Raw genomic sequence first — 15,573 nt, 5'->3', positions numbered from 1 at the left:
AAGGAGCTTCTAGGCCTCTTCTGCTGGTCACATGTTAAAAATAAATAAACAGCCTTTGGAATACAGAGTAAAAAGAAATAATTAACATCAATCAACTGTTTTAAATTATCATACAAATTTATATTTGAAATCAAATCTTTAGTATTTTCTTGCAGTAACATTGTGTGGGCGGATTTCTGCCAGTTACGGGCTCTGTCACACCCCTCCAGTCTGTTTCTTAAATTAAGAAGAGGGAGGTGAAGCCTCCATCAATCAAGATGCAATATCCCACCCCCCATTGTGTTTAACTTCAAATAGTTCAGGTGTTCACTCCAGGGCCGTCTTTAATATTGATTGGACCCTGGGCAAAACTTTTCTTTGGGCCCCTCCCCATGCAGTTTCACTTGCCACCTTCTCCGAGACATACAATAAATAGCAGCTAGACTCAAAATCTGTTTACTGAGTCAGATCAGGCAGCTATTGCGATTGGTTGCCAGAGGTTACAGTGTATCATTACCACTCACTGACTGGTTGCTAGAGGTTACAGCACACATTACGGCTCACTCATTAGTTGCTAGAGGTTACAGCACATGATTTCTGCTTGTTGATTGGTTGCTAGAGATTGCTGTGGATATGACCTCAGGGGGGCATGATATATATATCAATGCCGCCGGCCATCGCTATTTACATATAAATGCCACTGCTATTTACATATGAATGCTGGTAATTTACATGTAAACACAGGGTCTGCCAGTGAGTCACCTGTACACAACAATAGGGCAGAGCTGGGCAGCATTAGTAGCAGCACTTCACACTGAGATATCGGGACACAGCGCGGGACTAAAACCTCAAGGGATGTGGGAATTTAAACCCAGGATAGTTGGCAAGTATGAGGCAGCTGCTTTGGGCTCCACAACAATGACAGGGCCCAGGGCAGCTTCCCCTTTTCCCCTTCCTTAAAAATGTGCAAAACTAAATGGGCAAACTGACAGAGACTCCTTAACCACTTCAATACCACCCCCTTCCTGCCCAAGCCAATTTTCAGCTTTCAGCGCTGTCGCAATTTGCATGACTATTGCGCGGTCATGCAACACTGTACTCAAATTAAATTTTTATTTTTTTTTTCTCCACAAATAAAGGTTTCTTTTGGTGGTATTTGATCACCTCTGCGGTTTTTATTTTTTTGCGCTATAAACAAAAGAAGAGCGTCAAGTTTGAAAAAAAAAAACACTTGTTTACTCTTTGCTATAATAAATATCCCAATTTTTAAAAAAATAAATAAATTATTTTTTCCTCAGTTTAGGCCGATACGTATTCTTCTACATATTTTTGGTAAAAAAATTGCAATAAGTGTATATTGATTGGTTTGCGCAAAATTTTCTACAAAACAGGGGATAGATTTCTGGCATTTTTATTATTATTTTTTTAACTAGTAATGGTAACAATCTTTATTTATATCTTACGATTTTTATTGTGACTGCGACATTGCGGCGGACATTTCGGACACTTTTGGGACCATTCACATTTATACAGCGATCAGTGCTATACAAATGCATTGATTACTGTATAAATGTCACTGGCAGCGAAGGGGTTAACACTAGGGGGCGATCAAGGGGTTAAATTTGTTACCTATGGAGTGATTCTAACTGTAGGGGGAGGGGACTCACAAGGGGAGGAGACCGATCGGTTGTCCTCTGTACTGGGAACACAGGATTGGTCTCCTCTCCCCTGACAGGACGTGGATCTGTGTTTACACACAGAGATCCACGGTCCTGCTCTGTTAACAGGCAATTGCGGGTGCCTGGCGAACATCGCGGCCGACAGGCACGTGCATCGGATCCCGAGTGGCCGGGAAGCCCAGGACGTCATATGATGCCCGCCCAGGATGGGAGATCCCTCCTGCGGATGTCATATGATAATGGGCGGGATGGGAAGTGGTTAAAGCGGTATTAAAACCCAAAACCAAAAATGTTACATATTGCAGCATACCAATCATTAGATGTGATGGCTGCATTAGTGTTCTTTATTTTAGGCTTTTTTTCCCCTCTGTTTTCAGCTGGTGATCTGGCCAGTAACACACCTCCTGTATTAGAGTGCAGCCACTCTGGAGGAATGAGTACAGGGGGCACAGCAGCATTGTCACTCTGCAGGTGAGGGGAGTGTAATGCCCCGTACACACGATCGGATTTTCCGACAACAAATGTTGGATGTGAGCTTGTTGGTTGAAAGTCCGACTGTGTGTATGCTCCATCGAACATTTTTTGTCGGACAATTACGTTCATAATTGTTCGCTAACATTTGTGTATCTGTGTGACCGTGTGTATGCAAGACAAGTTGGAGCCAACACCCTTCGGACAAAATTCCACAGTTTTGTTGTCGGAAAGTCTGATAGTGTGTACGGGGCATTAGACGTACTAGCAGATTTAGATATACTAACAAACTGAATCCAAACTCCAGCTCACACTTTTTAATTACATTCAAATATAACATAGAATAAAAAAACACAGATTAAAAGAACATGCAAACTACCAAATACACCACTTTCTCTAACACCACCCCAAATAATAGCCAACACAATACCAACATACTATAAAAAGGGAAGTTATGAAATGTATGACTGCCCATACAAGACCTTTGTCATTGACTAAAGTTATAACCCCTGTCAGTTTTTTTTTTTCTTTTTCTATGTGTGTCCCAGTGGGGAGATTTCCCTTCACTTCCTGTCCCATGAACAAAACAGGAAGTTGGTGGAAATCCCTCCAAAGTGAGGTTGTCAGCAGAACTTGTGTCCCCACTGGAAGATTTCCCCTTCGCTCCTGTCGTGGTGACAACCCAAAATTTGGCATTTTATTTCAGTTTCAATGCGTACCTCCCAACATTTTGATATAGGAATGAGGGACACCTACTAACAAACGTATGTAGGCATAAGACACACCCCCCTGTCACACCCACTTAAAGGAGAATTAACCAAAAAAAAGGTTAATTAAAGTGGTTGTAAACCCTTACAAACCACTTTGACCTACAGGTAAGCCTAGATTAAGGCTTACCTGTAGGTCCAAGAAATATCTCCTAAACCTATACGGTTTAGGAGATATTTGCCCGAAGACAGGCACCGCTGTGTACAGCGCATGCACCGTAGACAGCGGCGCGCAGGCGCAGTGAGTGTGGCATTTCCAATAATGGAGCTGCCGCGTGTGTCGGCTCCCGTGCGCATGCGCGGGAGTGACGTCATCGCGGCTCCGCCGAATGACAGCGGCGGAGCTGCGAGACCCCACCGAGAAGATGGATGCGCCGGACTACGGGGGACAGCGGCGACTTCGCTGGCTCCTGTGTCAGGTAAGTGACACATAATGGGCTACTATGCGATGCATAGTAGTCCATTATGCTTTGCCTTTGCAGGGAATGAAAGAGGAAGTAAACTCATCAGGGTTTACTTCCTCTTTAAATCCACAAGGACTTTTTTTTAATCACTGCTATTCCTTTATATTGGCTTTTAAAATTTACAGATGCAGCAATTTAGGATTTGGATTAAAGGTTTAGCGCTGGGAAACACTTTTTGAAAGATAAAAAGTGCATTTTATATACAACTATATAGATCAGATCAAAATGAGGGACAAATGAGGGGGGGGGAGAGGGACAGAGGGACATCGCTCCAAATCAGGGACAATCCCTCGAAATCAGGGACAGTTGAAAGCTATGTCAATGGTATATTTATTTATTCATTTCAGGTTCTTATGCAGCGCCATTAATTTACGCAGCGCTTTACATATACATTGTCCATTCGCATCAGTCCCTGCCCTCAAGGAGCTTACACTCTACAGTGACGGTCCCCCTAACTCGCATTCATACACACTAGGGCCCATTTAGAGAGAAGCCAATTAACCTATCAGCATGGAGGAAGTCCACGCAGGGCTCAGGGAGAACAGGCAATCTCCAGGCCGGTAGTGCCGTAAATGATAATGATAAACAGGACAAATAGATAAGGGGTGTCTCTCTAATAGGGGCACAGGCAGATAAAAAACAGACAGGGGTTTTAATCCCTCTCCACTCTATCCAAAACGAAAGAAAAAAGCTTTGCCTTTAGTTATACTTTATGACATGGATCGGAAAAATCCAAATGGAAAATCAAAAATACAGGAACATGGGTTTATTGTCCTAATGATTGAAATAATGGAACTCACCTGTAACAGTTAATTGGATCCTGTAATTTATATAGTTGTAGCTTCCTCCTCCAACATCTTGAAGTCTAAATAAATAAGGTGTACCACCATCACTAGACTGGACATCATTTATAGACATGGAGCAGTCCAACTTTGGCGCGTCTCCTGTAAAGAAGATCCGTCCCGGATTTTGTGGAGGAGCCTTAGAAGGGTTTTGAGAAGAAGCAACTTCTCCGTTTGGATCGCCCTTGTACCAGATCCCATAGGCTTCCATTGATGGAGTTCCAGACTGCACAGTAAATGTGCATGGAATGTACACACATAGTCCTCTCTGCACCCTGATTTCACGTTGTACAATTACTGTGTATTTGGAATGATCAGTTTGCAAGATAGTAGTATCTGAAGAAAGAAAAATATATATACGTTATTCTTTTAAGGATAAACTGTAACGTTATGGAGTCAGTTTAAATTGTTTTATATCTTTTTCCTTTGCTCTGGACTTCCTCAAATCGGCTGCACCCTCCTCCACAAAGAGGCAGGGCCCGCCAGCAAGCCAACTCCAATGCAAGTCGGCTTCACTTAAAGTGTTCCTAAACTCACAACAGTAAAGCCTAGCTCCCAACTGTCCCGGATTTCGAGGGACTGTCCCTGATTTAGAACAAAGTCCCTCTGTCCCCCATTCCTCCTCATTTTGGTCTGATCCATATCGTTATATATAAAATGCACTTTTTATCTTTTAAAAAGTTTTTCCCAGTGCTAAACCTTTCATCTGATTTCTAAATACTTCCATTTGTAAATTTTAAAAGCCAGTATAAAATAATAGTATTGGTTAAAAAAAAGCACTTTTGGGTTTAACTAATCTTTCTTTTTTTTTTTTGTATAGTTCTCCTTTAAGGGGGCGTGACAAGGGGTGTGTCCTATGCCTGCATACTTTTGCTACTAGGTGTCCCTCGTTCCAATCTCAAAAAGTTCAGAGGTATGGTAAAATCAGTCTGCACATGCAGCATAGCATGCTTGTAATGCCCCATACACACGGTCGGAACTTCCGACGGGAAAAGTCCGATCGGATTATGTTGTCGGAAAATCCGTGTGTGGGCTCTATCTGACTTTTTCTGTCAGAATTTCCGACAGAAAAAGTTTGAGAGCTGGATTTAAAATTTTCCGACAACTAAATCCGATCGGACTTTTTCCGATCGTGTGTAGAGAATTCCGACGCACAAAGTGCCAAGCATGCTCAGAACAAAATTGGAAAAAAAAGCTATTGGCTGATGGCCTCTACGTAGTCCCGTCGTACGTTTTGTACATCGCCTCGTTTCCGAATGATTGGATTCTCCGACAACTTTGTGTGACCGCTTGTATGCTAGACAAGTTTCGGCCAAAATCCGCCGAAAAAAATAAGACGGATTTTGTGGTCGAAATGTCCAACTGTTTGTATGGGGCATTATACCCACTGTGGAACCTAAGAGGTTAATCCTAAAGCTGGTGATCCTGCCTTCTGTGATCCTCCCCTTCTTCCACAGTCCTCAATCCATCTCCTGATAGAACAGAGTCGTGGGGGCACTCTGTGCATTCTGTTGGTGTTTTGGGAGGGTGCATGTGATCAGCACAGGTAGGGTTGCCACCTGCCCGGGATTCACCCGGACAGTATGGGTTTTGAATCCTGTGTCCGCACAGGGCCAATCAGCGCTGTCCAGACAGAGGGTTAAGGGTCCTGCAGCCTCATAGGAGAGTCAGAGGGGAATGAAAACTCCTCCTACAAGCTTTAACCACACACTGATAGAAGTCACAAGACTGCTATATACTGCTGACGAGGAAAGGTGTTTAGCCGTTTATATTTACTAAATGAATTGCATTTCCATGTTCTGTGTACTGTGGGAGACCGGATATAATAAATATGCATAAAAGGTGAGTGGAGCACTAACCAAACAACAAGAAAAAATATTTTCAAAATGTATCCCAGTGCAAAAAAAAAAATTTTCATTATTTGCAAGGGAAAAATAAAAACTAAAGCAAAGTCCCAGTGCAAAAATCAATCCATATATAAGAAAAACAAACATCCATCCATGTGAAATGTTGGTGGCAAATTGTAAAAAATCGTGAAGAATCTTCAAATAAATGTGCATCCAGCTCCACACCCAAGTGACTAAGTAGCCTGCTTGCCAGCTATCTGTGACTGCTGAAAAAATAGATAGAATAAATGCAGGCTCCTGGGTTTAGTAACACTTTAAAATGGTTGTAAACCCTTACATATACCCAGTGAAGTGACTGGCCTCGAGTGTAAAATGTACCTGTTTATTTGCAGTCTTCTCTTCTCTATATCTGTTCAAAGTCAAGGATTTGTAAAGCATGTTTGAGCTTTCAGAAAACAGGGGGCAGAGAGCTGAAGTCCCACTCTGCAGAGCTCAGAGGAGAGCTCTGAGGGCTGATTGGAGGGAAGGGACACACCCCCTTCACACAGGAACAGACCCAGACAACCAATGGCCAGGGTTGTCGGGAAGAGGCCCTTGGCCTCATAAAAATGGGGACAAGGTGCTTTGGGGGGGCCGCAGGGCCCCCCCTTCCCCAAAGCACCCCCCCAGGTTGAGGGAACGCGGCCTGGTGGCATGCTAGGATAAGGGTCTGGTATGGACTTTGGGGGGATCCCCACACCATTTTTTCGGTGTAGGGGTTCCCCTTAAAATCCATACCAGGCGTCGGAGCTAGCAAGGTGTCAATCTTGCCGATGGAGGTGGCGATATTGACTTCCTTTCGCTAGTCCTGTCTACCTGGAGTCACGTTCAAAATGAACAGACTTTTCTCCGTGTGTGGGCAAGTCCGTTCATTTCAAAAGTCCGGTGGAAAGTTCGGTCGTGTGTGGGCGTGTGTGGGAAAGTCAGCTCGTTCACAAAGTCCAGCGGACCTCCGCTGCAAAGTCCGGGGGATTGTCCGCCATACTAAGTCCGCCAGATAGTCTATTCGTGTGTCTACATGGCATTAGTGCTATGGATTGAGACAAGTACACACTATAGAGGGATTTTGAACACAGGAGATCGGCTGCTGGACACAGGCAACATTCAGAGAACACTTTGCATTTTCTCAGTGAATGCAAAACACCTCACCACCACCTCATCCAATCTGCTTCACATTCACTGAGAAAACGCAAAAGTGATCTCTGAATGGTGCCTATATATAGCAGCCGATCTCCTGTGTTCATCACAATACACCAGGGCAGTTGTTTGGCACAGGACCTGGAAGCTGGTGGAGATCACCACAACTGTGCTGAATACAGTGATACCCAGCTTCTAGAGCAGTGATAGAGAACCTCGGCACCCCAGATGTTTTGGAACTACATGTCCCATGATGCTCATGCACTCTACAATGTAGTTGAGCATCATGGAAAATGTGTTCCAAAACATCTGGGGTGCCGAGGTTCTCCATCACTGGCCTAGAGGGATCTCATGAGGACGTTATATGCAGAGTTATATTGGTCCACGTTAGACCAGTGAAACTACATAAAATGTAGGTATTGTTGGACCAACAAAAACTATGTAACAATATTCCATTCCTGGATTTTTTTTCTTTAACGTCAATGTACAATATATGTGTAAAGCACTGTATAAATCTACAGCGCCATATAAGAACCTGAAATAAATAAATACGGAGTGCAATATTTTCCAAACACACCATTGACTGTCTTTGGCAAATCCATAGAGCTTGTTCGGCTCCTCCCCTTTGACAGTCAGGTGCAGCAACCCTGTGGGCTGGATCTGAAGTTCCCACAGCGCTGATCTGTGCTCAGCCATGTCTCATCCATCCATCCATACTCCATCCATGTCTCATCCATCCATCCATGCTTCATCCATGGCTCATCCATCCATCCATGCTCCATCCATGTCTCATCCATCCATCCATACTCCATCCATGTCTCATCCATCCATCCATGCTTCATCCATGTCTCATCCATCCATCCATGCTCCATCCATGTCTCATCCATCCATCCATACTCCATCCATGTCTCATCCATCCATCCATGCTTCATCCATGTCTCATCCATCCATCCATGCTCCATCCATGTCTCATCCATCCATCCATACTCCATCCATGTCTCATCCATCCATCCATGCTCCATCCATGTCTCATCCATCCATCCATTCTTCATCCATGTCTCATCCATCCATCCATGCTCCATCCATGTCTGATCCATCCATCCATGCTTCATACATGGCTCATGCATGTCTCATCCATCCATCTATGCTCCATCCATGTCTCATCCATCCATCCATGCTCCATCCATGGCTCATACGTGTCTCATCCATTCATCCATGCTTCATCCATGGCTCATACATGTCTCATCCATCCATAGCTCATACATGTCTCATCCATCCTTCCATGCTCCATCCATGGCTCATCCATCCATGACTCATCCATCCATCCATGCTCCATCTATGGCTCATTCATCCATGACTCATATGGGTACAATGTTGCATGACTGAGTAATTGTCATTTAAAATGTGAGAGCATCGAAAGCTGAAAATTGGTCTGGTTAGGAAGGAGTTTTAAGTGCCCAGTGGGTAAGTGGTAAAAAATAGCAAGGAAATGCTAATTATACATACGCAGCAGAGAAGACATGATGAAGAGCAGCAACAAGAAGTGGTCTACATCTGTAAATCCCATCTCGATGTGTATATGTGTATTCCTGTAATACAAATCTTGGAGTGAGTACGGCTTGGGTAGAAGTTTTATGTACAGTTCATTTTGCAATAATTGGCTCTAGTGACAATGTGAAATATGAAACAGCATCAGCACCCTCCAAAACAGGTCAGAGGCTTATTTGGTGGTAAAACCAGGATAAAAACGATGGAACTCTAACAGCAAACCAACAGTTGTGGTTCCCAAATATCTATTCTCATAGATTTACCTTAAAGAGGGATTCCACCAAAAAAATAAATATTAAAAGCCAGCAGCTATAAATACTACAGCTGCTGACTTTATTTTTTTATTTTATTTTTTATTTTTTTTAACTTAAAGGTTTATTGAAGTTATTTCCTGAGATACAATGTGTACAGGTTGTACCAAAACAAAAAAAGCAATTACATTCAATTACATTGATAAACACAAAGGTTGCTAAAGAGTATGTGGATGTCAACAACATGTTACGCTACTAATGCTAGCGTGCTTCTCAACAAAGAGATCAAATCTAGAATAGCAACAGTGTAAGATTCGATGGATGGAATAGGTAGCTATCATAGTGGATCTTACAATGAATTATATATGTCATACAGACAATATTAAAGAGGAGCTGCACCTAAAAAAAAAATATTAAAAGCCAGCAGCTACTAATATTGCAGCTGCTGACTTTTAATAATATCACACTTACCTGTCCCAGGTTCCAGCGATGTCGGCGGCAGATAACGAGCGATCGCTCGTCTCGCTGCAGCCACCGCCGCCATCCTCTGTCAGGGAATCGGGAAGTGAAGCATGAGGGCTTCACTGCCCGGTTCCCTACTGCGCATGCGCGAGTTGCGCTGCGCTTCTCTTATGGTCCCCCGCTGTGTCTCTGGGAACTGTGTGTTTCCCAGAACACAACGGGGGGGCGGAGCCATGCGGGGGTGGGCGGAGCCATGCGGCGGTCTGGCCGGAAGTGGGTGCAGATACCTGGATTATCCAGGTAACTGCACCCCCCTCCCCCCGAAAGGTGTCAATTGTGGCACCGGAGGGGGGAGGGATAATACTAGCGGAACTTCCCCTTTAGGGTGAAGAACCGCTTTAAGTATTGCCTGTATTCGTCATTAACCTATAGAATAAAACAATAAAAGTATAATATAAAACAGAACCGACCACTGGATTGGACTGATGTCAAAGTCATGTGAGTTGCGTGCTCCGCGGATCTTTAATCCACGGGTCCCAGTCCCTGAGAAACTTAGTCGTGGTAAGGTGGGCTTTAGAGAAGCTGTGTTCCATAATGAAGTTGGAGTTCAAGATTGTCAGTACTTCTTGGAGATCCGGAGGGTTAGGGCTTTTCCATTTGCGAGCAATCGCCAGTCTTGCTGCGATTAGGACGTGGGTGGACACTGTGCGGGACAGCTGCTGACTTTTAATAAATGGACACTCACCTGTCCCGGGGTCCAGCGATGCCGGCAGCCGAGGCCGATCGATCGCTCGGCTCTCGGCTGCTGTAGTCACCATTCTAGGTGAGGGAATCAGGAAGTATAGCGAATCGGCTTCACTTCCCGGTTCCCTACTGCGCATGCGCGAGCCGCGCCGCGCAGTAGGAAATCTCTGCGCTGTCACTGGGACCCGTGTGTGTCCCAGCAGACAGCGCGGCAGGGCAGTAAATGGCGTAGACTCCCACGGGAGTCTATGCCCGGAAGTGGGTGAAAATACCTGTCTTTGACAGGTATCTCCACCCCCCTCCCCCCTGAAAGGTGTCAATTGTGACACCGGAGGGGGGGAGGGATCCGATCAGTGGAGGTTCCACTTTAGGGTGGAATCCCGCTTTAAAGTGTTGGGAAAGTCGCATGGGGGTTGATTTACTAAAGGCAAACAGACTCTTCTTTGCAAAGTGCAGTTGCTCCAGAACTTAATAGATGAGGTAAAGCTTCACTTTGCAAAGAATACCCAATCACATGCAAGGAAAAAAAAAGTCAGCATTTTTGCTTGCACATGATTGGATGATGGCAGTCAGCAGAGCTTCTGCTCATTTTCTAAGCTCTGGAGGCACTTCTCTTGCAAAGTGCACAGTCTGTTTGCCTTTAGTAAATCAACTCCCCCCAAAGACTTTACTGGTACCTTCTCTGGATTATGCTGGCATTAACTACAGTGTATTGTTTTTTTTTCAAATGAAAAGGCTAAATACTATTTGGCACAACGCTGCTGTGCGGTCACATAATCACTCCCCGCTCTTCTTCCCCGATCTGTGGAGAGAGGCGGGACGGACAGAGATTCCGGTTGAGCAGCATTTATATTGTTTGCTGCCCCCCCAAAAAAATATACCCCTAGCCAGTGACTTCCCTCGGCTGGCCAGCTTATGTCACAGCGGAATCTCTGCCCGTCCCGCCTCTCTCCACAGATCGCAGAAGAAGAACGGGGAGTGATTATGTGACCGCACAGCAGCGTTGTGCGAAATAGTATTTAACAGTCGGGTCATAGGCACCCTCACGGTCGGTCGGTCAGTTACCAGCTCCGCACTTACCCCATCTAGGTTGCAGGCAGTGCTTCCTCTGGGCAGTGGCTTCACCCTGCGTCTCCTCCTCCTAGGCTTTGGTGGCTTCCCCTGCGTCTCCTCCCTGGTCCTGCTCCTTTGTGGCCAATAGGATCGGTTCTCCTCTTGGCCAATCGGGTGACAGGGACCCACTTCCTGATTGGCCCAGGAGGAGAATCAGAAAGACAATAGCGAATATTAATTCACAAATGGGTGGGCTGGGGGCGCTCAGTGCTCTGGACCCCGAGCTCACCCTTTTTTGAAGCCAATTATAGCCTCAGGCTCTAATCATGTGCTTCAAAAAAAAAACATTGGAATCGATATGTCCGGCGCCGTCCATGACAATTAGGGGCTGGGCGCATGGTTTAGGACGTATGGATGGGTCGCCACTGGTATAGCTCCCAACTGTTCCTGATTTGGAGCAATGTCGTTCTGTCCCTCTTTCCTCCTCATTTGTCCCTCATTTTGGTCTGATCTATAGAGTTGCATATAAAATTCACTTTTTATCTTTCAAAAAGTGTTTATCCAAATTCTAAATTGCTGCATTTGTAAATTTTAAAAGCCAATATAAAGCAAAAAAAAAAAAAGCCCTTGTGGATTTCATTAACCTTTTTTTTTGGTTTAAGGGGGTGTGACAGGGGGCATGTCCTATGCCTACATACATTTGCCAGTAGGTGTCCCTCATTCCCATCTAAAAATGTTGGAAGGTATGGCCACTGGTGACCACACCGCGGCAGTGTGGAAAATGGTATTTAGCCTTTTCATAAAAAATGAAAAAAAATACATATGCTGTAGTTAATTCCAGCATAATACGGAGGGGATACGTGTATTTTTGCTGCATATTGCAGCTGAATAGAGTCGGGAGGGGCGGGGATGAGAGCTGCTCTCACTCTGACAGGCAGGGAGAGAGGGGTAGAGGGGAGAGACTCTCACAGCAGAGAGCGGGATGATGGAGGCACGTAGATTGAACATGGTATCCTGGCTCAGCAGCCATGATTACCGTGGTCGGCACAGGGGGACACAGGAACAGGCAGGATCAAACACGTATATTGCAATATAATAAGGGACATTAAGCACTGTGCTATAGCTCACGCCTTAAAGGAGCAGGATCTTCTTTTTTTTTTGGGTTGCAACCACTTTAACTTCTTGCTGACCACACAGAGTATATTTGTGTTAACAAAGATGGTGGACCCTAACAGCCACATGCTGCAAATATGCGTCCATGGAGGATGAGGTTTTCATGCTGAGAGCATGCTAAGTGTGTGCTTCCATTGCAGTCATCAACATCTCCCAGTCTCTAGCTATGATTAACAGCCTGCAGGATGGCCCTCCCAATCATGTGACCTTTGGGACAACCCATGGCAGCCCGTCCCATGATGAACCATGGCAGCCGGCCCCCCTAATCCATGCTCCCGGACCCTAATCTACATGCAGGTCGCAAGATACATTGATTTCAATGTTTTTTTTTTTTCTTTGAAGCATGTGATTAGAGCTTGAGACTCTAATTAGCTTCAGAAAAGGGTGGGCTCGGGGTGCAAAGCACTGCATCCTGAGCCCATCCAGTTGTGTGACAATAGCAAATTAATATTCGCTATTGTCTTCCTGATTCCCTTCCCGGCCACTCAGGAAGTGGGTCTTAAGACCCAATTTGCCAAGACGGGAAGCGACCATATTGGCCGCTGAGGAGGAGGAGACGCAAGGAGAAGCTGCCGTGAAAGCCTCTGAGGAGGAGACGCAGGAAGGAGCCAAAGCTGCCTGCGACCTAAATAGGGTAAGTGCGGGTTTGGTGGGCAGACAAGCAAGCTACTGGGGGGTGGGGGGGGGGTTTGATTGATCGGCCCGCCAAGGAGGGGGGTTGGTGGGGGGGTTGCGGTTTGTTTGCTCCCAACCCCTCAAAAAATGGAGCATCAGCCACCACTCGTGACAACCAATCAGAGTGGTCACGTGATTAGGAAGTCCTCCACATCTTCAGACCTAGTTAAAGGGTTGTTGTGAGTAGGAAAGAAGAAAGAAATTTTTTTGCATATGGAGTGGACTGCTGAGGTCATTCTTCAATATGCTCGTCCCCACCCCCTTTTCTGACCGGCCGGGCTGCATGCTCGGATAAGGGTCTGGTATGGACTTTGGGGGGACCTCCATGCCATTTTTCTGCGTAGGGGTTACCCTTAAAATCCATACCAGGTGACGGGGCTCGCAAGGTGTCAATCTCGCCGATGGAAGCGGCGACATTGACTTCCTTCACTAGTCCCGTTGTACCTGAAGTCACGTTCAAAATGAACGGACTTTAGTCCGTGTGTGGGCTAGTCCGTTCATTTGGACTAGCACACAGACGAGTCCGGTGGACAATTTTGAGTCAAGTCTTCTTTCAAAGTCCACCGGACTTTTGGGAAGAAAAGGTACACCGGAGCCCACACACGATCTGTCGGATAGCCCAATCGTGGCATTCGATTTTTAAAAAAAGTAGCACCTGGTGTCCAGAGAAATGTGTCTTCTAAAATATGGCTCATAGACCTTTAAAGTGGTTGTAAAGGCAGAAGATTTTTTATCTTAATGCATTCTATGCATTAAGATAAAAAGCCTTCTGTATGCAGCAGCCCCCCTAATACTTACCTGAGCCCTCTCTCATTCCAACGATGTTGCATGAGAGACTCAGCTGCAGTGGCAATATCCGGTGCTTAATATATTGGGGGGGCAAGCAAACAAACCTGCCCCCCCCCCCCCTCACTGGCACTAACAACACCCCGGGAGACGGACAGTAAAGCGACGATCAGAGGCCTTACCTTAGGAAGCAGATGGAGAGGATCTGGGGCAGGGCTGCAGGGCTGCTGCTCCTCCTGGCCTAAGCCAGAGCCATTGCTTTTCCTCTTGGCCTAACAGGTAGTGGGTCCTGAGACCTGTATGGCTGGGAGTCCTAAGAGGCTTCATGGCAGCTTCTCCCTGCGTCTCCTCCTCCTCGGCGGCCAATATGGTCGCTTCTCGGCCAATTGAGTCCCGCTTCCTGTGTAGCTGGGAATGGAATCAGGAAGACAATAGCGAATATTAATTCGCTATTGTCACACAACTGGGTGGGTTTAAGATGCATGCAGTGCTCTGCGCCATGAGCCAATTAGAGCCTCAGGCTCTACTCATGTGCTTAAAAAAAAAAACATTGAAATCCATGCGTTCCGGCACCCTGCATGCAGATTAGGGACGGGCACTTGGATTAGGAGGACAGCCCCCTGCTTCCCTTATCAATGGGCCGCCACTGCTCGGCTGTATGGGACTATCCCTCCTGATCGGCTGAGACAGCAGTGGGGTGCCATTTGCTCCCGCTACTGTCAATCAAACTCAGTGAGCCAATGAGAATAGAGAGGAGCTGGGGCCTAGTCACAGCTTGCTCTGGGGGCACTCAGCAGGAGGGAAGGGCCAGGAGCGCCGGTGAGGGACCTGAGATAAGGAGAACAGGGGCTGCTCTGTGCACAACCAACTGCAGAGCAGGTAAGTACGACATGTTTAAAAACAAAAACAAAAAAAAAATCTACTTTAATATAACATAACAAAAAGTACATCAAGCCTATGCATTTCAGGGGGGTAGACTCCTCCCTTCTTCATGGCCTTTTATTTGGTGGGAACAATTCCCATGAGGGGTTATGTTGGATTAAGGTTTCTGAATGGCAGGATGTGGGAAGTTGTATAGGCAGTCATTCATTTCAGCCTAGGAAAAGTACCCGGACTGGAGATCAAGTAAGGCATTTTAATGAAATGTGGGGCTTATCTGAAAATGTATCTTGTTGAATATTTTGATAGGTCGGGAATTTGAAAAGTTACACTTTAATTTTATTATTTTGTATGCCAGCCCAATTTTTGATATACCAGCGATCAATAGGCTGATCGAATAGGTTGCTGCTACATCTTGTAATGTCCAGGTCATCTTCTACTCTGAAAGCTGAGCCTGGAGTCTCCCATTGTGAAAAATGATCAACAGCATTCAATACAGAACAGAGAGGACACAATGCAATCCAATGCCAAGCCAAATAAAAGATATGGTCACCATAGATCTACACTGCAAAAGAATGGATGTGAACAATAACAGTCATCACTATACTATCACAACAGTATCAAATGCCTTAAAATCTATGCAAAATAAAAAAAAATTGTATATTCAAACTAAAGCAGTCCATACAATGATAATTTTTTGCTGTTTGAACAAAAAAATTAAAAAAATAAAAAAATGATCCAGTTTCCCCCATTCATGGGGAGCCTTCCCTACCGGCA

The 15,573-nt window shown here is 45.4% G+C and overlaps 1 protein-coding gene across 3 annotated transcripts in view; it reads right to left on the bottom strand.

Annotated features, from left to right (window-relative positions):
- Positions 1-15,573, bottom strand: part of LOC143933770 (sialic acid-binding Ig-like lectin 16) — a 63,130-nt gene that overhangs the window by 44,349 nt on the left and 3,208 nt on the right. For all 3 annotated transcript variants that reach the window (XM_077456768.1, XM_077456767.1, XM_077456771.1), the window contains 2 exons: positions 8,732-8,814; positions 4,161-4,538 (listed from right to left, as the gene is read on the bottom strand). In XM_077456768.1, coding sequence (XP_077312894.1) covers positions 4,161-4,538; positions 8,732-8,792 — 439 coding nt within the window. In that variant the 5' untranslated portion in view covers positions 8,793-8,814. The remainder of the gene's footprint in view (positions 1-4,160; positions 4,539-8,731; positions 8,815-15,573) is intronic.

Source organism: Lithobates pipiens, unplaced genomic scaffold (assembly GCF_037356315.1).
Source record: "Lithobates pipiens isolate NorthernLeopardFrog02 unplaced genomic scaffold, aLitPip1_a1.2 Scaffold_27, whole genome shotgun sequence".
Classification (NCBI taxonomy): domain Eukaryota; kingdom Metazoa; phylum Chordata; class Amphibia; order Anura; family Ranidae; genus Lithobates; species Lithobates pipiens.
This window is presented reverse-complemented; position numbering and strand designations above follow the sequence as displayed.